This window comes from Chiloscyllium plagiosum, chromosome 9 (genome assembly GCF_004010195.1).
Source record: "Chiloscyllium plagiosum isolate BGI_BamShark_2017 chromosome 9, ASM401019v2, whole genome shotgun sequence".
In the NCBI taxonomy this organism is placed as follows: Eukaryota; Metazoa; Chordata; class Chondrichthyes; order Orectolobiformes; family Hemiscylliidae; genus Chiloscyllium; species Chiloscyllium plagiosum.
Genome location: NC_057718.1, coordinates 42,582,010 through 42,605,554, shown reverse-complemented (window position 1 = coordinate 42,605,554; position 23,545 = coordinate 42,582,010). Strand labels below are relative to the sequence as shown.

The 23,545-nt window shown below is 37.3% G+C and overlaps 1 protein-coding gene across 3 annotated transcripts in view; it reads right to left on the bottom strand.

Annotated features, from left to right (window-relative positions):
• The window catches only part of gpatch2 (G patch domain containing 2), a 298,900-nt gene that overhangs the window by 146,915 nt on the left and 128,440 nt on the right, over window positions 1–23,545 (bottom strand). Inside the window, exon 7 of one of the 3 annotated variants that reach the window (XM_043695797.1) lies at window positions 5,732–5,767. The exons of the other annotated variants lie outside the window; for them this stretch is intronic. Within the exon in view, the coding sequence (XP_043551732.1) occupies window positions 5,747–5,767 (21 nt within the window). The 3' untranslated portion in view covers window positions 5,732–5,746. Of the gene's footprint in view, window positions 1–5,731; window positions 5,768–23,545 lie in introns of those variants that run through there. 3 annotated transcript variants of the gene reach the window in all.

The window sequence follows — 23,545 nt, the reverse complement described above, 5'->3', positions numbered from 1 at the left end:
AGGGGAAAGATATAAAGAGACCTAAGGGGCAACTTTTTCCACACAGAGGGTGGTACGTGTATGGAATGAGCTGCCAGAGGAAGTGGTGAAGGCTGGTACAATTGCAACATTTAAAAGGCATTTGGATGTGTATATGAATAGGAAGGGTTTGGAGGGATATGGGCTGGGTGCTGGCAGGTGGGACTAGATTGGGTTGGGATATCTGGTCGGGTTGGTCCGAAGGGTCTGTTTCCATGCTGTACATCTCTATGACTCTATAAGCCACTCAGCTGGAAGTGTCACCTGTAACACACTTTACAATGACAAATATGATGAAATCAGCTATGTGGTACAAAGAAAACATGATCGATTATCTATTCTATAAATACAGAATTGTCATGGAGTTAAAGCATTAAAACCACATTTCTCTAATGTAACTTTATGGCAATGCCTCTAGCAATCAAAGTCCACATGCCAACTAAACAACACTCTTCTCACACAATATGAAATGATGTTCCCCTTTACATTAACATGCTTGTGACTGTTCTGATAAGTGCATGAGTGCCAGATGAGAGCACAACAGCAAAGTACATCTTCTTTAGAAACACTCAATTTAATTTTAGGTTGAATCTTTGATCTATTTACTTAGCCTTCATAGTAGTTGAGTCTAAGGTGTGTAAGTTAATGTGCATAATTTGTACTATACAATCTAACTGATTCCAGATTCTGCAATAAATTTCTACATTTTCCTACATTTTTCTGGAAACTGGGTACAATAATATTGGTTTATTGAATTATTTCAATTTTATGAAGGATTGAATTTTCAAACTGCTCTTATGTAAACAAATGAAAAGGAAATGATGTTCATAATTTTCTTTAAAAATAGTTTCAAATGGAATCAGCCTTCATCATTATAGAAGAAAAGAAGAAATAAGATAAACAAAGAGTCTGCTTTGAGGTCTTTTGCCAGGAATGAACTAGACAATGAAAGACTCGGCAACGAGTTATAACTATTTCCATCAGTGAGTCCCCACTAGGCCAGATAAGTCAACATTTGCCACCTTGAGATGCTTATCCTGAAGCAAACATAAGCAACTAAGATTTTAGGTCAGAAAAGCACCCATTTGTCCACAGCAAGGAAATATTGACATTTATGAAAAGTATAATTTTGGTTCACTATTTAATGTTTATATATATCAAAAACCATCAGATACTTGACAGGAGTAGTTAATGATTCCTGGCATTTTTTCCAACCAGCTCTATTCTACCATTAGGAACTGTGTTACATTATGTCCTAATCGTGGTTTATGTTATTCATGTTGGCCAAATTACTGTAAGTGCCGACACAATGGTTTTGCCCAGACTAAAGATCATATTCTGAACATACAAGTTTGGTAGCAATTTCTTAATTCATTGCTCTTGGTTGAAGCAACTTATTCAAGCTCTATAGACAGAGGAGACCAAAGCTTTGTCTTCATGGAACATGCAGGTGTATATCACATGTCTCATGCCACATTTAAAATTAGATTACATAATCCTACCATGTTGGTTATACCATAGAACCTGATGTTTCAGCCTGGATGTATCCATTTATGACCAGCAAGTCTATGAATCCACATAGCCAAGAAATTATTTTGTACAAACATGAACCTCTGGCTATTCATCCTCCCCACGAAAGAATGTCCTGCTGCTGGGCACTGACATAGAACTGAACCAAGGAAAAGACATGGTACACAAAGAGGCCATTTAGCCTATTGCATTTAAATTGGTTGAATAGACTACCCACCCATTCTAATGCTACTTTGTAGCACCTGGTCCACAGCACTTTAGGTTACAACACTTTCAGGTGCAAATCCAGCTTTCTTTTAAATGAATTGAGGACTTTTGCCTCAACCATCAAACTAGGCAGTGGATTTTCAGACATTCACTGTCTTCTGGGTGAAAAAGCTTCTTGCCAAGTCCCCTCTAATTCTTCTACAAATTACCTTAAATCTATGACCCCAGTAACTGATCTCTCTTGTACAGGAAAACTAGTCTTCCCTGTTCAGTCTGTCCAAGCCCCTTGTTATTCTGTACACTTCAATTAGGGCATCACCTAGCTCCTCTGTTCTAAGGTAAACAACACCACTGTATCCAATCTATCCTCCCCCTTGATCGGTCATGCAGTCTTGCAGTCATGCTTATGGCCACGGAAAATGCCTGTTTCCAGAAGAAATGAATGCTGTCTAACTGTTGCTCTCCCATTCAACTTTCTTCTCTCTATAGTAATTCGGCTACCTATTGTGGCATAGGTTTGGGTCTTGCTGCACTCCTCTGAGGAATCGCCACCATCAGAGTCCACATTGGAAAACTGATTAAGGAGCAGTACTTAAATTTCCTGAGTTATTTGCCCTGCTCTCTTTGACTATCTGATGGTCACTCAGTTCCGCTGCCTGCATGCTCCTATCCTGTGGTATGAACATGCCATCTACAGTTCTCTGTCTCATGAATGTATCGTAGGGACTATAACCACTGCATCAGCTCTGAAAACTTTAAACTGAACCTTGTGCCCGTATTTGATGCTGTCTGGGCAATGTGAAAATGTCCACAACTTCCCACATCCCAAAGGGTTGGCACTGTGCTTAGTTGAGCTGCCATCCCATACCTTAATCTTACTTTTGTACTATCACATATAAACCAAAGGACTCTCTCTGTTTTGCATCACTCCAAAGTACTATGATGGTCTGCTCCTTACTGATTGTGTGGTTCAAAAACCCTCTCTGATATAGATTTTGATCAGGTGCTAGGTAGCTTAGTTCCCTGCTAAAATACACAGTATTAGATACAAAAGACTAAAGATGTAATCCACAAGAAAGATTTGTTTTCCACTGGATATGCAATCTGATGCTTTGTATCCATCAATTGTTAAAAACTAAATCACATTAAGAAATTAAAATTTCAAACCTACTCCATTACCATCATTAAATACAATGGGAAGAGTCAAACATAATGAAAAGGAAGGAGATATCAAGCAAGTAGTGAAAGATCTAGGAGACAATACACACTATAGATTGAGCGTGATCAGAAACAAAACAGTGGGAGATGTAACAGAAGAGATAATAAGTGAGAATAGAAAAACAGATTAAAGGAATAAAATGCATATAGGGAAGGTAGAAGGCATAAAGAAGAGAGAAGGTAGAGAGAGAAAAGCTTAACAAGAAGGGTGGAGGAAATAACCAGTGATACACAAAATAAAGATTAAATAAAGAGATAATTACAGTGGACACACAACAGAGTGCATACCTGTGCCACACTCTGTTAACTCAACTATATGACAATTGCGCAGCCATTCCTCAGCTTTTCCTTAGCTGTTTGATGTTATGTAACTACACAGCTGAAATTAAAATGAAAAAAAGACTTAGGAGCTTCCATCTCATTGAGGTGCTATCATACTACAACTAACAACCTACTTTGGAAACAACATTCAAATTTTGACAGCTGTGACGATTTTAACCAGTTTCCCAATTTCTTCATTGTAATAGAACCTTCAAAAAAATCCAGGATTCGGATATCCATAGTTTTTCATTGAGAACAAGTTTTGTTGAAATTTTCCACTTGTTTTTGAAATATATTGTTTGCAGGCAAACATTCTAACAAATACAGCTGCAAACATTGCAACTGCCACCATCTGTGGTTGCAGCAAAACAGGAAAGGCAGGACACAAAGTATGGAAGTGTGAAAGAAAAACAGAGCTGAGACTCAAAAACAATTAACTAATGTCAAACAAAGAGAAAATTTCAGATTGAGAGACAAAGATTTACTTTTTATTTTTATTATGAGTAATGCAATGGGACATCAACTGGAATGACTTTAATTGCTGCAGCTGATTATCTATGCCACAATTAATTTTTATTCACCTATACACATAATGAATGGTCTAGCACTTCTACAAAGGAAAACAATGAGCCAATTACTTAATTCCATACTGCTCAGAAAATTCTGACTTTTAATCTACTGGGTCATACATTCTAGGTATAATCATGTTTTGCTTTTCTCTGTGGTTCAGTTATCATCACATTGAAGCTACAAACTGCAGAATGATGCTTCGACTTAAAAGTGTAAGATCCTGTGCAACATTATGCAATATAGAAATTATTTCATTGTGGTACAGTTATCTTTATAGCACTGTAATAAAATTAAACTATATCAGTAATCTTATTCCCAGGGGTCATTTTTTTATATGCATATAAAAAAGCAGCTTTAACATGTCAGGTTTGGTTTACTTGTGGATTGCAGAACAATTCATTTTTATAATCTTCTTACACTTTGCAAACATATTAAGATTATAATTGACAAAACAAAACTTCTAAAAGTCCATGACATAATTTTCCAATAATAATTTCATCCACTTTGGTAGAAAACTAAAATATGCTTATCTGCTGTTACGCTGCCTAGGAATATTGTTCGTAAAATCTTCCTTTATCTGTAACATTGCCTCTTTACATTGCTTGCATTCTTCTGATGCTCTTCTTACAACCAAGTCCTTCCTTCTCTCTACATCACATGTTTCATCATGTTGTATCTTTGCTGCTGCCATTTTTTCTGTGCTCTATGAACTCTCTTCTACTCTCTGTGGCATTCACACATTACTGATCCTTTACTTATTTACTCCATTAAGTTGGATTAGCTTGGGTGGCTAGTTCATTCAGCCAGTGCTGACAAAATAAGCTGAATGGCATCTTTCTGAGCTGTAACCTATCTAAGATTCTATGGTTTGTTAACAGCTGATGAGTTTATATAAAAATGGCAGGCAACATATCAGGCCAGAGATGGATAAGAGGGCTGAGGTGCAGTTGGAAGGGATCAAATGCAGAGGCTAGGATTAACTCAGCAAAAGGCCAACTGGAAGCTCTTGTAACACAAAAAGATGAGCTTACATTCTCACTCCTTCTCCACATTCAATTCCTTGTTCATCCCCTCTCTTTTGCATATGACATAACTTGGCTGTATAAAAACCTTAATCATTAATGCTGACACAGGCAGCAACAACTGTCATAGAATAGCATAGCAGAAAAGAAGGCCAATTGGCCCATTCAGTTTGTGCTGGTTGTTTCAAAGAGCAACAGAATCGTTTAAAAAAAAATCTGCATTACATCTACATTATACTTTAAACATAATTTCCTAGCTCTGAAGTGCTTTAGAACAGCCTGAGGATGTGAACAGTACTATATAGATGTGTTTTTTTTCTTTTTAAAAATGTACCAGCCACTTCTGGGAAATGTACCATATATTCCTGTCACACTTAGTTGTTTGGCTCAAACTCAAACTGCAGCAACTTGGAATTGAGGAGATCATAAATCTGAAAGAAAAGTGATAAAATTGTCTTGAGAACAACTAGTGAGAAATTACCAAGGACTGATGAAAATTCCCAATGTTCAGTAAGACAGTGCTACTACTGAAAAAAAGGACAAGAATAACCAAATTGCAATCACATAAAAAAAATTTACTTAGTCCTCAGAAAATGAAACTTACAAATTACAAAATATATTCACTTAAGAAATGTAAAACAAATCACAACATGCTTAAAAATCATGATAATTTATTGTTTCTATTTGAGTGTATTCATACTTCTGCTGGGTTTGTATCCTTTCAAGACAGTCTCCACTTGCTGAGACTACAGTTGCATTTCTGAATTCTAGGTGACATCCGATGTGATACTTGTAACTGTAGTTGTTCCTCTCTCAGCTTATGGGATGGGGCAGCCTGTAAAACTCTCCTCTGATTATCATCAGCTGGTATAAAGATCATTCTATTCAATGAAAGAAACGTTTTATGTTGCAGGCGTTCAAACTGTATGTGAGCCTGAGAATTCTTCCATCACATCACAGCACCATCCAAAATAAAACTCGGAAGACACAAAAATAACAACCTTCATTCGCGTTACACTCAAAAGTAAAGGGCTCTCCAGTAGGAAAGCAGCCTCAATGATTTCCGGAATGGGCAGAGGCAGCATGGCTACAGAGTCAGGTGGCCTATAAAGCCTGGAGCAGGACTCTCATTTCTGTGTAGAGTGGGTTAGTGTAGCTTGGAGCGGGATTATGGTGATGGCATGGCATGGGTTGGTAAAGCCCGGAGTGGGATTGCAGCAGAGGAGAAGGAAAAGTTGGACTCTCTTTAAGTTATCTTTCTTTATTTTTTATTTTAAGGTTAACATGAATGGTACCTATGCATGGTGACTGTACACTTTTCACTGTATTTTACCTTGAATACACGTGACAATAAATGATTCAATTCAATTCAATTCAATTTTTAAAAATGCCAGTTCTCACAAAAGCCTGATCTGAAAGCAGGTCAAACAGGCTTAGAGATAGCTGAACCTGAAGCTTGCAGTCAACACCATTTAAAAAAAAGTCTTTCAAGCCTCCAAATAGAGTCTTGATTTGAAAAAGACTGGTTGCAAAACATGTTCAAAACTATGATCATGGCTTTAAGTAATGATATGTTTATTTCAAAAGAAGCTGTCAATCAAATGCTGAACAGTACAATTCACACACGATGCTTGCATACTATTTAAAATAACTGCTCTGAGCTGTCGAACACTTCATTTTCAGGCAAACTAAATGATTATTATAGAAAATCTAACAAAATGAGCCGAAATAGTTTTCTCAGGCTGAACTATGTTTTAGTCCCTTATATCCATCAACAAGACAGCCTCCTGATTTCCAATGGTACAGGAGAGAGGAACATCGTAACTATTAGGCATACATGTAAGACGGTATTTTATTAGTGGCATGCTGTTCCCAGTGGCAGTACCAAAAGTGGGTGACAATTCTGCTCCCATCTTGGAAGCTGCCTTCTACTCAATTTTAATGAAAAATTAAAATGTGAGCCCAAAAGACACGTGCAATTAGATCGGGGAGGAAAGGTTTACTTTGATGAAAGCTATAACCAGTTGTTAATGCAGCAAGAAAAGGTAGGCTGTAAAAAATTCTTCCTGGACAAATATGGTGGTCTGCATCACTGCCAGAACTCTCCAGCCCAAACAAAATGCTACTAACATAAGTTTTATACAGAACACATAAAGAGGTCATGGGTGCTTTTCAGATTTTAACTTCATTTGTAAATACTTCAAATCACATTGGTTTCACTTTATTCATGTGTGCATCACTGTCATTTGATGTAATTCACTTAGAGAGACAAATATACTGGCAGGCCTCATGAGTGGCATGTTAAGAGCTATTATAGAGTTCAGGGTATTTCTTTCATTGTGGAAGGCACAATGTCTATAGGGTTGTATTGGCCATTCTGATGATGAACTTGCAGGCTCAGCTGACCCTCCCAGCTATGACTTGTACAGAAGGATGCCTGAGATCATTTAGTGGGCAAACTGATATGTTGTAAGCCATGTAAAGCTTGTGGGGGATCATATTTCCTGGTCATGATGGGCTTATATGGCAAAGTTCGATATTGCCAGGACTAGTATTAATTAGTGAATGTGAGAGACAATGCATTGCTCTACTTACTCTACTAGGTGGCAGAGGATGCAGGTTTAGAGGGAGCTCTGCCACGTTAGGTTGGCAGGGATTAGTTTACCTTTTAAATAGGTAATGAGAGTTCTGGCAGAAATCATGGTTATGCAGGTTCCATCCTTGGGTGTATCTGGTGTATATTAGGTTATCCCTCATATCGCATACATTTCTTTCCGCGGCCTTGATGTATAATAAAGGCTCATACACATTCATGACCCCTCCTCAGGCACATCGAATTCAATCTCACCCGAGCAGCAGAGCTGCTCCTCCTGCTTAAGTTGCAAAGGTTTCCTGTATCACATTGTCATGTTTTAAAGTAAACAGCAGACTCCCGTGGTTCACTCCAGACCAGTCAAGGTAGCAAAAGCACATCTACAACAAGCCAATGCTTTTTTAACAACACTTCTGATGGTGGTGTGCGCTGAATTGTAGCATGCTTCTGCTGTAATATGGGGATATCTCACTGGTGTCATTCAACCAAGTCAGGAAAGGATAGCCCTTGTCACCCAGGATTCAACCACCAAAATGTACACGAATAAAAGGGAGAGCTTTTGTGCGAACAAGAACTTCATTACAATCGCACTGAATATACCTGGTCTTGACTTTTGCAACACAAAGAATGTTTTCTGAAATATTTCAACATCATGCAAAAAGTGATCAAGATTGGAAGCTTGGCTTACAAATTGCAAGTCCAATGTGATTAGTTAATTTTACTGTCAAATGCAATCTGAATTTACCTCAGAAGAGATTAGTTATTTCAATCCAATTTTTAATTCAAACAAATGTAATTATCTTGATCCCTGCTTTTACTTTGAACTACTAGGGAATAAATGCTTACACATAGAAAACTGGATGGTGAATACTCATTTCACACAAAAGTGAAGGAACCATGAACTACATTTGAAACAAGTTTTGTGCAAAGATATGTAGCTTGGTTGCCTGTTGTCGTAGCTGTGGGTGTGTTTGTTGAGCTGGGAAATTGATTTGCTGATGTTTTGTCCCCTAAGTGACATCTTCAGTGCTTTGGAGACTCCTGTGTAGCGCTGCTGTACTGTCTCTTCTAGAATTTATTTGGTTCTGCTCCTGCTACTTCTGGTTGCCGGGTCCGGTTTTCGTTGTACTGGCTGGTACATTGGTCTATATACTTGTTGATGGAGTCTGTGGATGAGTACCATGCTTCTAGAAATTCTCTGGCTGTTCTATGATCGTTGTGTTGCCCCAGTCGAATGTATGGTCCTTGTCATCTGTGTGTATGGCTACTAGAGACAGCTGGTCATGTTTAGTGGCTAGTTGGTGTTAGTGGATGTGGATTGCTAGCTGTCTGCCTATTTGTCCTATATAAATTTTTGTGCAGTCTTTACATGGAATCTTTCAAAACCAACCAGTCAGAAGTGGACCACAACAATCGAACAGGCCATCACCACAGGACACAACAGAACCACAGAGAAAGAGAACAGCACTACAAGTCAAAATGACTAAGTCAACCAAGAGCAGAGAAGACAACTCGACAGACACCTGGGTAAGAAACCTCCCCAACAGACAGCTTACAGACACATAAAAAGCTGTACTAGCCAAGGGACTCAACTACAACCAAAGGGATGCAAAAACAACAGATTTCCTAGCTGCACGAGAATGTATGCTCAGAACTAACAGACTAACCAAAGAGACACAGCAAGCAGTCAGGCAAACTATTGCATCCTTACTAACAAAAAGACAAGTGAATAACCTCAACACCGAAGAGAGTGAAGCTCTAAAAACACTCAATGACAAGAACATAATCATTGTACCAGCGGACAAGGGCAGAATGATGGTTATCACAGACAAGACTGAATATATTCAGAAAGCAGAGATACTTGCAGATACCGACACCTACCTACAGAGGGAGTGTGACCACACGCCACAGCTAACCAATAGAATAAACATACTATGGATCCTACAGAAAAAATGGACTAATAGCCAGGATTGACTTACAAAGGATGAAACCAGAAAGCAACTCTCCAACATTTTCCGGATTACCCTAAGTACACAAACCAGACATACCATTCAGACCCATTGTGACAGTCCCTGGAACTCCATTGCATAAACTGGCAAAAGAACTCCAACAAAAACTAAAACATTTTATCAGCAGATCCAAACACGTCATATAATCATCACAGGAATTCCCAGACAACATCAAGAACATAAACACATAGACAAGGATGAAACAATGGTCTCATTTGATGTAACAGCACTGTTCACCTGCCAGAGAGAGAGAGACAATAATCAACCTCTTGGACAGGCAGAACAAATGACACGATGGGGAACCTATCAACAAGGACTGCATACTCAAATTGCTAGAACTCTGCTTGAGGACACACTTCACATTAAACAACCAAAGATATGAACAGATCAATGGAACACCTATGGGCTCATCCATCCCTAGGCTAATAGCAGAAGCAGCGATGCAAAGACTGAAACAAACAGCCCTCCCACAAATCCAACCCAAACTCTGAATCAGATAAATGGATGATACTTTTGTTATCATTTAGAGATCAGAAATCGAGAACACACACCGGATTATTAAAACCATGCTCACAGGGATCAGATTTACGCAAAAGAATGAAACCAGCCATCAACTCACATTCCTTGATGTGATGGTACAAAGAACACGAACGCACCATGAAAATGTACAGGAAAACCACACAGAGTTCTGCACTCCAACAGCAACCACCCAAACACACACAAAAGTTGCTACATTAGGATCCTGTTCAAAAGGACTACAACACACTGCAGCAGTCCTGACCTGCGAAGGGAAGAACATCTCCAGAGTACTTGCCAAGAACAGATAACCCCACAACTTCATCTGCAGATGCCTGACAAACAACGCGACAAGGACATGCCACAACCTAACTCACTAGCCACGCTACTTTACATTAAAAACAATCTCAGAACTGACAGTCAGCCTTCTCCAACTACTGGGATCCATGACAGCCCATAAACCGATAACCACATTCATACAACAACTCACCAGGACAAAAGACCATCACGTGTAAGACAAATGTAATTTACAAGATTCCATGCAAAGACCGCATGAAACACTATCGGACAAACAAGTAGACAACAAGCAATTCGCATTCACGAACACCAACTAGCCACTAAACGCCATGACCAGCTGTCCCTAGTAGCGACACACACACAGATGACAAGGGACCACAAATTCAACTGGGACAACACAACAATCATAGGACAAACTAAAGGACAGCCAGAGAATTTCTGTCAGCGTGGACTCCATCAACAAGCACATAGTCCTAGACCCAACATACCAGCCACTACAACAAACAACCAGAACCGACAACCGGAAGCAGTAGGAATGGAACCAAATAAATTACAGAAGACACAGAACAGCAGCGCTTCATAGGAGGCTCCAAAGCACTGAAGAGGTCACCTACACAGGGGACAAAACGTCTGCAAATCAACTTCCCAGTTTGGCGAACACACTCACTGTTATGAAGTTGAAGGCGTGTACTGTACCTTTAAGAGAGAGCGAATACTATTTTGCACTGAGAGCTTACAAGCATCTGTCATATGAACAACTAGCAGTCTCAGAGTGTACTGGAAAATGAAAATGTGTAACATCTAACTGTGAAATAGGTACCTGAGTTTGACAACAATTCAAATTTAACCTGTTTAAATTATGCTCCAGAATACCAAAACCCAACTGAGTTTGAATTTATTGTTTTTTGCCAACATCAAACCAATGAGATGATGCACTGGTGGGGATATAAAAAAGACAGGCAGTCTGAAAGTCAGAAAGTATAACTGCCATTGAAACACTTTCCACCAAAGGTACCTATTCACATGAAACATCTTCACAGTAAAAATAAAGATGATGACCCAGGGAGATCTTCAGCTGGAAGATGACCTATCGACAATGATAGCTGCTGTATGGTTTTGAAATTAAGTTGATGTAATTTTAGTAAGTGTTTTATTGGAACAATATATTGTAATAGAGCTGGAGGCAGATAATATGCAGTTAAGAGAAAGGGGAGCTTAGAGTTGTGAATAGTTGTTGGTTAATATTCACTTTTAGAGTTAAGAATAAATTGATGTTATTTTCTTTAATTAGTGGAATTTGGGAGTTCTCTGTCACTCATATTTTAACAGATTATGAGTCGAGGTGAGTGTTTGATTTAATTAACAGAGGGGTTCACTGCCGTGTCATAAGACCCACAACTATGATATTTGAAACAGATTGGATTTGTCAGTTTAAATACACTGCTGACAGTTGTTGAATAGTTATTTTTTTTCTGCATTTTTAAATGTTTTTATACATTAGTTATGTTGTACATTGTATTTCTTCTTGTGCAGTTGTCAAGTTGAGGAAAAGAGAGCAATTTCAATAGTTTCTAAGGAACTTTTATATTTTAGCATTTTGAGCCAGATTGCTTACATCATTTTGAATATGTAATTTTGACAATCAAATCTAATTTTAAATAAACTTGTCATTACATATATGAAAATATTTTGCTTAAAGTAAGGAGGAGTTTGAATAGTGGGGTATGCTTTCGTATCTAAAAGCACACTGAAGGGAAACCTTGCTTTTGGCAACATTCAGCAGGGGATTGTGGGGATTTGCAAGCATGAGAGTCTCGGGTCCTGGTAGCACTATTGTGATTTGAATTTCCTTCCAAGAAAGAAATTATGTTTTCATGTGAAGCTTAAGTGCAAAGCAGCTTAATAAATGAACTTTATTTTTGTTGAATTTGGTAACAACAAACAGAAACAGTGCTAGTAGTTGATATTTTCACTCAAATATATTTCTGTAATTAATTCAAGTATAAAGGCAAAATGTGCAGGTGATACAATGACTCCATTATGCACTTCATCTTGTCTCACCTAACTCTGTTCAAACAGCAAAAAAAATCATTCTATAGGTTTATATCTGAAACTTTAATGAAAATGAATGAATTACAATATTTGAATTTTAGAATTAATTCTGTCGCTTATTTCTGGTTTACTGTAAATACAGTCTTCCTTTAATTGCCCAGCGTTATTCAAACATGGATCTAGTGTACCAAGTGTATCCATGTTCAAGCCATCAATGGATCTTTAGGATCTTCACAAGAATTATGAAACTGACTTGCACAACAGGATAATAATAATTTATCTCTCAGAAGAGTCCCAATATTTGTGGTTTATATTATTATATACACGATTACTTTTTACAAAAAGAAATCCTCTATACTACCAATAGAAAGAACATATCTTTAAATGTATACTTCACAATCTTAGGAACCTTAGCGTTTTAAAACTGCTGGTAGTGAAGCAGTTTTGAAATATAGTTGCTACTGCAATAAATACAGAAGTCACTGTGCAAAACCAAACAAATAACATGAAGAAAATTACCAAATAATTCATTTTAGATGTAATAAATCATGTACAACTCTTAGCCAGTACACTAGAAGACATTCTTGATCTTTTTCTTTTTCAAGAACTTTCACAGGCAACTGAAAGGGCAAATCTACCTCAGTTTATCATCTCTTTAGAAAGGCTCGAGTCGAGTCCTAAGTGTCTGCATTGAGGAGGAGAACGAGAACTGTTCCGTCCTACAGAGTTTAACTGTAGAACTGATATAATTCTTCTCTCTGTGGGATTCCTGCCTTGAATTCTTTCAGGTAGGAAGTCAGTTTCACAAGGCCTAATCTTGCAGGTAAATGTAAATGAACGGGGGAATGAGATAGGTGAGATAATGAGTTATTGGGGGTGTCCTTGGTGGTGGGGTCCCAACCATGGTTCTTCAATGTTAATCTGGAAGGACTGGATTATATGAGCAGGGTTACATGGTGTTTGGAGAGGAAATCTTCGGAATCTTTAGATGGAAGGTATGTGGGAGTGGGAGGACATTGGGTATTGTTTACTGGGTGGTTAACTCAGCTTTAAAAAAGCAACATGTAAATATAAAAAAATGTATGCAACCCTTCTTGCTTCTTCTAAGTTGTAGGATTTCCCAATGTCTGGGAAACACAGCCACCAGTGCTTTAAAATACAATGACTGTTAAAATGAAGGCACATAACCTCATTGCAATATTAAATGACCTGTTCCCTGTAAGTGGATTAGTTGCCCAACCCTTGTTCCAGCTCCATTAAGGCAAAACTGGACTGATTTAGGTAGGTTTTGTTCATGGTCCAATTTCAAAATACATAGCTATCACTCCTATTAATGTTGTCATGAACAGAAGGACCAGAGATAGGTGGATTTGATGAGGTTACTTTACTCAATTTTGAATGACATTTATTAGTAATGCCTTTTGCACCAGCTTAAAGTGGCGTAGTATCGATTTGTCAGCGATGGTTGATAATCAATGAGGAAATTGATTTACTAGCTGAAGGAAGGTGAAAGATGATAATTTGCACATTTCCTTGTCCCTTTTCATGTGTGACAATCCACTCGAGGTCTTTCTTGGCAACTCAAATGGCCTAATGCTTATTGCACAAACTCACTTGGGCCCACAGAATGAGCTCTGCCCTCAAAACACAAGAGCCCACTACATTTTAAAGACTGGATGCAGCACATGTGAAAAGTACACGGATATTTAGCGATAGTTAGTTGGCAACTTCATTAATTTTCCAGAACCAAAGAATATAAGAAATAAACAAATCTCATTGTTAAAACTGTAGACCATTTAGTTAATTATTTAATATGAAATAAACATTTTGTTTAGCTTTATTATTTGCGTTTTGTTTTATGAGCAAAATGTAACCTTCCTTTATACTATACATGGTTCTTCAGTTCCTTCTCCATACAGAGAAGAATGCACACTGCAGGATTGCCACATTTCTGTAACTGATGTTTGAAGCAACAAGACAACTATTAGCATTTGTATAGCACCTTTAATGATGTAAAGTGTCCTACGGCCATTTCACATAGCAGGAATTTAAATTACAAACATTGACCGTGGATTCTTTCAACTAAATGCACTAAGCAATTGAATTCCAATTTTTTTAGGGGAAAGAAACAAATTTGACATTGCCCATTACCTAATCCTTTATCAGAGCAAAAATATCACAAGCCTGGTGGCATGATGATACAGCAGTTATAACTGCTGCCTCACAGCACCAGGGTCCCAGGTTCGGTTCCAGCCTCAGAAGTCTGTCTGTGTGGATTTTTGCACATTCTCCCCGTGTCAGCGTGGATTTCCTCCGGGTGCTCCGGTTTCCTTCCACAGTCCAAAGATGTGCAGGTCAGGTGAACTGGCCATGTTAAATTGCCCATAGTGTTAGGTATATTAGTCAGAGGGAAATGGGTCTGGGTGGGTTACTCTTCGGAGGGCCTGTTTACACACTGTAGGGAATCTAATCTAATCTAGAACATTTAAGAATCATCTTTGGATAATTTAAGTACTATTTTAATGCATTTCATAACTTTAGTAACAACACTAGATTATTAAAAATAAATTTATACACTTCCATAAATGCCCAAAGTATTTTTGTCATGGATATTCTGTTAGTCACAAATGCAAAAATTTCATTTTTTAAAGAAAAATTGCAGATTTATTTCTTGAACTATTATTGGATGCATTGATCACAATTTACAAAATTTACTAAACAGCAAATTTTTAAACCTTTTATAAGATAATTTTCTTAAAATTTCTCCTTCCTACTAATCTTACAAACTGTTTTTTTAAAAACTTTGAACTCTTTCTTGCTTTATTTTAAACCTGCCTTTCTTTCCAAATCTCTTGTCACTTTTACTATTTCTCACTCCAAACATCCTCTATTGGCATATATGAACTGTCAAATCACCAAACTGCTGTTCGGATAACTGCATAAATATTCAGCTGGGGATGAACGTGAGACATCAGTGTACTGAAATAGTTACGTTTTAGATTATTTAGGCTGGTGGAAGACTACGCAAACCTAATACACATTTAATTTAAACTTGCAACACTGTTGTGACAATGTAAATATTTAAGTCTTGTAACCAGTAGACTACAAATAATTTCCTGAATTTTGAAAATCAAGATCAATTGAGCTTTTAACTGAAACTGAAAAATGACAAAGGTTTGCAGATAATTCGAATTCAACAGATCTTTTCATCCTTCCATCTCATTTTTACTGATTATTTTCAAACTACAATTTGTGTAGCCAGCAATTAACATATATGGTTTATGTTTCTATTTATGAAAACATAAGTAATCATGTTCAGCTCAAATTGAAAACTAATTTTGTCCATTAAATTATTGAATAATATGAAAATTAGATAAAATGAATGAGAACAATTAAACTGTAAAAGTATATCATCAAACTATTTGTGTTTAAACATATGCATAATTGCTGCTTTGTAGAATAGTTTCATTCCACAAAACCAATAATTTTAAAAGGTAGAGATTCAGGTACATAATACAATCTAGTTCTGATGCAAGATTCAGTTTTGTAACTTAATTTGTTACTTGGACTGAAAAAGGAAGATGTTCAATTATTAAAGTTAAGAAAATCATATTATGACACGAAAGCAAGAATCTTTCATTTGGTCCCACAGTAATTATAGTGTATGAATTGTCTAGCAAGATAAAAATCTTTAACCTGTACATTACAAAAGAGCCATTCTAGCGAAATCCTGCCTATAGTACCAGAGGAAGGTAATAAAAAAAAGAATGATTGGCTCAGAGATTTGAATCAGGTCATTTGCTAAAGAAAATTAAGATTCTGAAGGAGGTGAAGCTTGCCTGAAGGTCATCAATTAAAAAAAACTGCATGTAACCGAGGGTTAACTAGAAACTTAAGAAAAGAATTGTTTCTATAACTTCAGGCAGCACATTCTTTAATCAATAGCCTTCAAAAATGTTAACATTCTCTTGTTAAAGCTGGGAGCTAACAGGAAATGATCGTTTTATAGTTATAAGAGCTTAGAAACTCAGGTATTGCATTTCACATAGTTTTCAACATCACCCATACAATTTTATACAGATTGTGTTTTAAAACACATTTATTTGCTTAAATTAGGCCCAGGAGTACTTACATTTAATTATTATCTAAGGTTGCACTTTTACAGATTCCTTGTTGAAGCATTCGGTTGAATATGCCAGATTCTTATGCTTAGATGTACAGTGGAAATTTACTTTAATGTAGGACTAAATTTAATATCCACTCATAGTTTATAGATAGAAAATTGTGCCTATATAGTGAAACTAATACCTTTAATAGGGATTTACTTTGGTTTACTGAACTGACTATACTATAGAATGAATAGCAGGAAAATCTATTTCTGGAATTCCTCAGATGGTGAGATTACAGTATTAACCATGCAGCTAAGTAAAGTGCAACATGGATAGGTGACCTTCTGCGCAAGAGAGAGAATATTTTAATAGTAACTCAATAACAAAGATATATCTAAATATGACATATTCATTTTTAAATAAGTTGTCACTTGATGTTGGGCCCTGAGCTTCATTTCCATACACCAGAAGTAAGTTTGCTGAAAATTGAACTGCTACACCTCATGCAAGATGGCAGAAGTAATCATTGGATGATGGTTGAATGGTCAGGCCTTGGTCTTAAGTGAAGGAATATGGATGTGTGTGGGGACGTAGTAAATAATTGGTCTTAGACACTGTCAATTCATATTCTCAGCAGCAATTCAAAAATCCTGTTCAAGACTACCTTCTCAAGGGCAACTAGGAATGGGCAATAAATGCTAGCCCAGCAAGTGATGCCAACATCCAAGGAACACATTTTTAAAGGGTAAAAGACAGAATTAACTATTACTTGGACAAGTTTTGTTTAGTTAGACAAAAGCCATCCAGCTTTGTTAAAGGCAAATAGTGTTTGATTAACTTGATTGATTTCCCTTGATCAGGTAACAAAGAGGATTGACGGCAGTAATAGAGTTGATGTTGAGAATATGGGCTTCCAGAAGGCATCTGGTAAAATGTCACTTTTAATAAGCGTGTCAACAGAGTTAAAGGCCTTAGAATAAAAGTAGGATAGTGGCAGCACGGATATGGAGTTAGTTGAGTGTTAGGAAACAGAGTTCATGTTAATGGTTCATTTTGGGAATGTAGGAAGGTATAGTGAGATTCACAGAGGTTGATATCAGAACCACTACTTTTCTTGATATATACTGTACTAGTGGTCTAGATTTAATTGTGCAGGACATAATTTTATAATTTGCTAATGACATAGAACTTGAAAATATTGTGAACTGTGAGGAAGACAATAAGATTTCATAATGACAGGTTGGTGAAATTGGCAGGCAAATGGCAGATGAAATCTAATGCAGAGAAGTGTGAAGTGACATATGTGTTAGGAAGAGTGATGAGACAGCTTATGAGAAAGGAGCACAATTCTACAGGCAATGCAGTAACAGGGAGGCCTAGGGTATATTTGCAGAAATCACTAAAGGTAGTGAGGGACTTCAAGAAAGTGGTTGGAAAGGCATACAGGCGATAGATTTTACAAACAGAAGCATAGCATACAAAAGCAGCCAAGCTATGATGAATCTTAATAAACATTAGTTTAATCTCAACTGGAGTATTGTGTCCAATTTGAGGCAACTCACTGTAGGAGGCATGTGAGAGCTTTAAATAGGGAAAGATTCACACAACTGATTTTAAGGATGAGGAACTTTAATTTAAGGAATGTTGGAGTTGTTCCCTTTGGAGAACAGAAGATCAAAAATGAAAGGACACCTATTTAAGATAATTGGCAAAAGAAAAATTGTCAACCTTTTTCAATACAATAATTGCTTCGGTTCTACAATACACTCTCTCAGCTTATAGTAGAGGTAGATATAACTGAGCTTTCAAAAAGGGACTGGATAAATACCTGGAGCAAAAAATTTTCAAGGTACACTGAAAGGTTGTAAGAGTGGGACAAGTTGAATTACACGTGCAGAGAGCTGGCATAGATACAAATGACCTCATCAAGACTGCAACCATTGTATAATTCTATTATATTTCATGCATGAAATATAAACTTGCATGATGTACATTGCCTATTTTCACTCTCTCCCCATATGTAGTATTTCTTGTAGTTCTGTTGTCATTTCCCCAATTCAATCTTAACCCTAAATTTTATATCCATTTTCTGATCAGGTAGAGAAATCTTTTCACTCTTGTCAAAACACTGAAATTCATTGTATAATGCACAAAATGAAGAAAACTTATAGTAATCGGTTTATACAGCATCAAAACTGCTTAACTTCTCTTCTCCAATGTCCGGGCAACACAACCTTGTTGAACACAGAAATTCTATTTGCATCTCATTAAAACTAGAGAGATTCGTTAATTTGGGTTTTAGCAAAAAATCTTATTTTTTTTTAATGGAACATTCTCTTCCCAATTTTCACTTGCAATGCTTTTTTTTAATACAAAATGTTTGTATTTTGCTACAGTAGAATGCCAATTCACTAACCAATAACTAACTTGTCAGATATCTCAAAACTGTGTACCGAGACTTATCCAAAAGTAGCCTGCATATTGAGTCAACTCCTTTGAAAAAAAAGCAATTTGTTAGAAGAACTAGATATAAACTATGTCCCTGTTTTTAAACATCTGGTTGACTTTAAAACCATTTTAATTGGAGATTGAATCAACACTTTAAATATCTCATTATTTTACAAACATGTGTGAACTTGTTTCTTTGTAAATAATTAAACTGAAATAATATCTATGTTAGGTAATCTATGTGATGGTGATATCGAGACCCGATGTCTAGATTGAATTGTTTGTAATTGTCAATAAATGTAAAGCTGCCATAGTCCTACAAGATCACTGGGTTTTTTCTTTCTCATTAGACTGAGATAATTGGTGGTGGTTTAGCGTAAAGGGTCACCATGCCTAGGTAAGGAGAAAGGTTAAGTAGGAGAGTCCTTCATGGTAACCTCAGCCAGTGCAGGAATTGAACCCAGGCTGTTGGCATCACTCTGCAATGCAAACACCTGTCTGAGGAAGGGCTAATGCCCGAAACGTCGATTCTCCTGTTCCCTAGATGCTGCCTGACCTGCTGCGCTTTTCCAGCAACACATTTCCATCAAACACCTGTCTAGCCAACTGAACTGAAATGGATTTTGCATTGATGTGAAAGGTTTTAGTTTGTGTCATTTTTAAAATAAAGTGACAAAACATTGATATTACAGACCATGTTTTGCAAACTATTGATATAACTAGGACAACTGCCTGATGAAGGAGCAGCGCTCAGAAAACTAGTGCTTCCAAATAAACCTATTGGACTATAACCTGTGTGTGTTGTGAGATTTTTACTTTGTACACCCCAGGTCAAGACCGGCACGTCCAAATCAAAATATAACTCGGAGTCTTTTCTACCTGAAAAATTATTAGAGTCAAGATAATCTTGATGCCAAAAGGGAGGGATTTATTAGATGTGCAAGTTAACTTGCACACATAACCACTTTGTTCTTGTATTTTTACTTTGCATGCTCTACAAGTGATAGAGACCACATACTTAAAAAGTGAACATTATTTGCCAAAGGATAAAAGTCCTACTATCAGAATATATAACACGTTGTCACCTTGGAGCTCAATTAGCACTCATGTAAAAACCAGGCGTGTAAGGAGGAATGAGGTGCTGACATTATCTCTGCCAGCTAGATAATTACACCACCTTCATTTAGCAGTAGGGCAACACTACTGTAGCAACAAATTAACTCAGGCCCATTTGCAATTCATGGTGTGCTTCCTCATTTAAAGCCATTTGTCTTACCCCAAGTGAACAATTTTCATTTTTTTTTGCTCTAGAAATATAAGAGCGCAGTATGACTCCAAACATTACATCATCTTCTAGCTTCTCTGTAAAAGACATTCCAGTACAATTAGATAACTTATTCCTGCTCACTTTAAATGGAAAGTGATGGCGCATTATCAGCCCCATCATGCTGAACCCTTATCCGCCAGATGTCCTCTCCTCTCACCCTCTGGCTATTCTTTGTGTGAAAGAGATTAGTGCAATAGCACACTGTTTCACTGTATTACTTTGCCTGTTCTATTTGTAAAGCCCTTTGTTGACACAAACTATGGAAAGTTGCATTTGAAGCAATAAATAATCTTTGTCAGCTAAAAGGACATTGCAACAATATTCAGAACCTGAGTATTGAATGAGGCTTTGAATGCAGAGGCTAATGAAGTGACTGAAAAATACAGTTTTTGAAAAGACAAGCTCAGTTGAAATCTACCCTTTCGTTGGTTTTGAAAAGAAACTCATGAATGCTCTGTTGAAAGTCACCTTTATCTTATGAGACTAGATGACCTGTGATAATCCTTCGGCAACTTTGAGATGGCATTTGCTTTTACTCACTCCCCTGACGCAAAAATAATCACATTTCTTGCTAAGTTTTTAGAAATTTCTGTCCATTTAACAAATGATAAATTGATTGGATTCAAGAACTAGCCAACTTATAAAGCTTTATCTTATTGAAATAAACAATACAGCAATGCTAAAAAAGTTAAGAATATAATGTAGATATTTAAGTGGGTATTATTAATAATAAAATCTTCAGCCAAACTGAAATGTCACATTTACAAGGTATCACATTATTATTTTATTATTAGTTATCATACAAGTGACCCAAACCTTCAGCAGCGATACTCACCTGTAAACCTGTTCAAATTGAGGCAGAAAACATTTACTAATCTATAGGAATCACATTTTGCACTTCCATGACAATGCTAATATGTCTCAGAGCCCCTTTTACAATTATACAAGGTAAGTGACATGACAAATTACATTAGTTTAGAATACCAAAAGCTATATACACTTGTTTAAGATAAAGGATCTTTGCCAAAGTGTAGATTGGTAATTTTACACCTGCAAATATTTCTGTAAATCTGTAATGAAGGTCACCCCCCTTCCAATATTGTAACAGCATCTAAATCAAATCTTATTTCAGTTCAGTGCTGCTTAAATGCTAAACTTTGCCTCTAGACTGCATTATTCCTTCACATCCAGGCCAACCAGCTACCTTCCATCTTCCATTCATTGGAACTCAAAATGCTATTGCTGAAACCTTACGTTCTTTTCACACACCACCTTTAGCTTAGGAATGCACATTAACCTGCCTGAAATTTATGTGCTCCTCCAGTTCTAGACTACTCTGGCCTCTACTATTGATGGCTGTGGTTTCATTTGTCAAGCCCTAAGTTTTAAAATATTGTGCCTAAATCCTGCTATTTCTTTACAGAATCACAGAAATGATGTGGTGGAGAAGGAGGCCATTTATCTCTTGCGTCTGCATTGGACATCTGAATGAAAATCATGACAGAGAACACAGGGGGCTAACACCTTCAACACATTGTCTAGCTATCACCACTGTTAACAGCTAACCCGAGAATGCAACTTTAAAAAAAAGGGTTTTGTGATTTACACATGAAAGAAGTGAAACTATCACTGTATTCTCACAATTCTTCAATGTATAATTTCAGTTACATCACACTGTAAATGTTTGCTATAAATTCTGTGTTACACAGAATCACCTGATGAAGGAGCGTCGCTCCGAAAGCTAGTGTGCTTCCAACTAAACCTGTTGGACTATAACCTGGTGTTGTGTGATTTTTAACTTTGTACACCCCAGTCCAACACCGGCATCTCCGAATCATAATAAATTAAGCCATCTACATATACAAATTTGAAGATCACAAAGTAAAAGTACATTCCCATTAATCCCAAAACACTTCATAAATTAAAAGGAAACAAAGCAGCTTTTGTACAGTACCCAAAAAAACACATCAGGAGAGTATTCAAAATACTACTTAAAGAATGGTCACAGAATCCTAGCATCTAACAAATGTCGAATTGACAATATGTCTATTCCTCTATTCCCAGCTGACTGTTTGGGGGTTTGTAATACACTCCCAGCAGGGCGATTGCTCCCTTTTCATTCTTAAACTCAGCCTACAAAATCTTATTAGCTGACCTTTCTAAGATATCATATTTCCTTACCTAATAATGTGACATCACCTCATCTTTTACACTCTCACCCATAATGCAGGAATATTTACCCTAGAATATGGAGTTGCCAGTCCTAACCCTTCCTCATCCACATCTCTTGTGGTGGCAACAACATTGCAATTCCATGTGTCAATCCATATCCTTAACTCATATCTTACTCCTATCGTTAAGGTCGAGGCCAGCCAGCTTCGCCTTACTCCCGATGCTCAACATGGCTGAGCTTCTTCTGCCATGGTTACTTTATTAAAATACGTTGTGTCCTTATTGTACTAATACTCTGTGTCCCTTTTTCTGCTGAACTAGTTTAAATTCCCTCCAGCAACATACGCAAACCCACTGAAAGATCCCATTCTGGTTCAGGTGCAGATTATCCCGCTTGCACAGGTCTAACCCGCACAGAAACGGACCTACGGATCCAGTGATTTAAAATTTTCCTCCTGCAACGTTTGAGCCATGCATTTATCTACCCTATTCTCTTATTGCTGTACTCACTAGCGCATAGCACTGGGACACGTGGCATTGGAGTAATCCAAAGATTACAACCTATGAAGTCCTGCTCTTTCATTTACTGTCTAGCTCTCTAAATTCTTGAGACAAGCCTTATCCTTCATTGCATCTATCTCACTGGTCCCAATGTGTGCCAAAACCTATGTCATCACCCTCTCCCTTCAGGATGCCCTACTGCTGGTCAGTGACATCCCTGACCTTGGCACCAGGGAAGGAACACACCATCCTGGAGTCACATGTGCAGCTGCAGAAATACCTATCTGTTTGGTCGGTTCCCCTATTGCTGTCACTCCGACTTTCTTCTTCCTCCCCTACATACAGTCCAGCAACTTGTGGCACCATAAGCTTTGATCTGTCTGCAGTTCCTTAAGAAACAAGCGTCCTCACCAGCTTCCAAAATATAAAAGCAATTTACGAGCTGGACTGTAGGGGGTTCTTGCATGATCTACATGATTCTCTTTGACTGCTTGCTGGATATCCATTCCCTTCTTTCCTCCAACTTTCTAAACATGCTATATATATAACTCAGACTTGTGGATGTGCCACATTTTCTCCGGCCATTGCTCGAACTTAAAAACACGGTGTTACAGTTAGGAGCACTTCCTGCATAC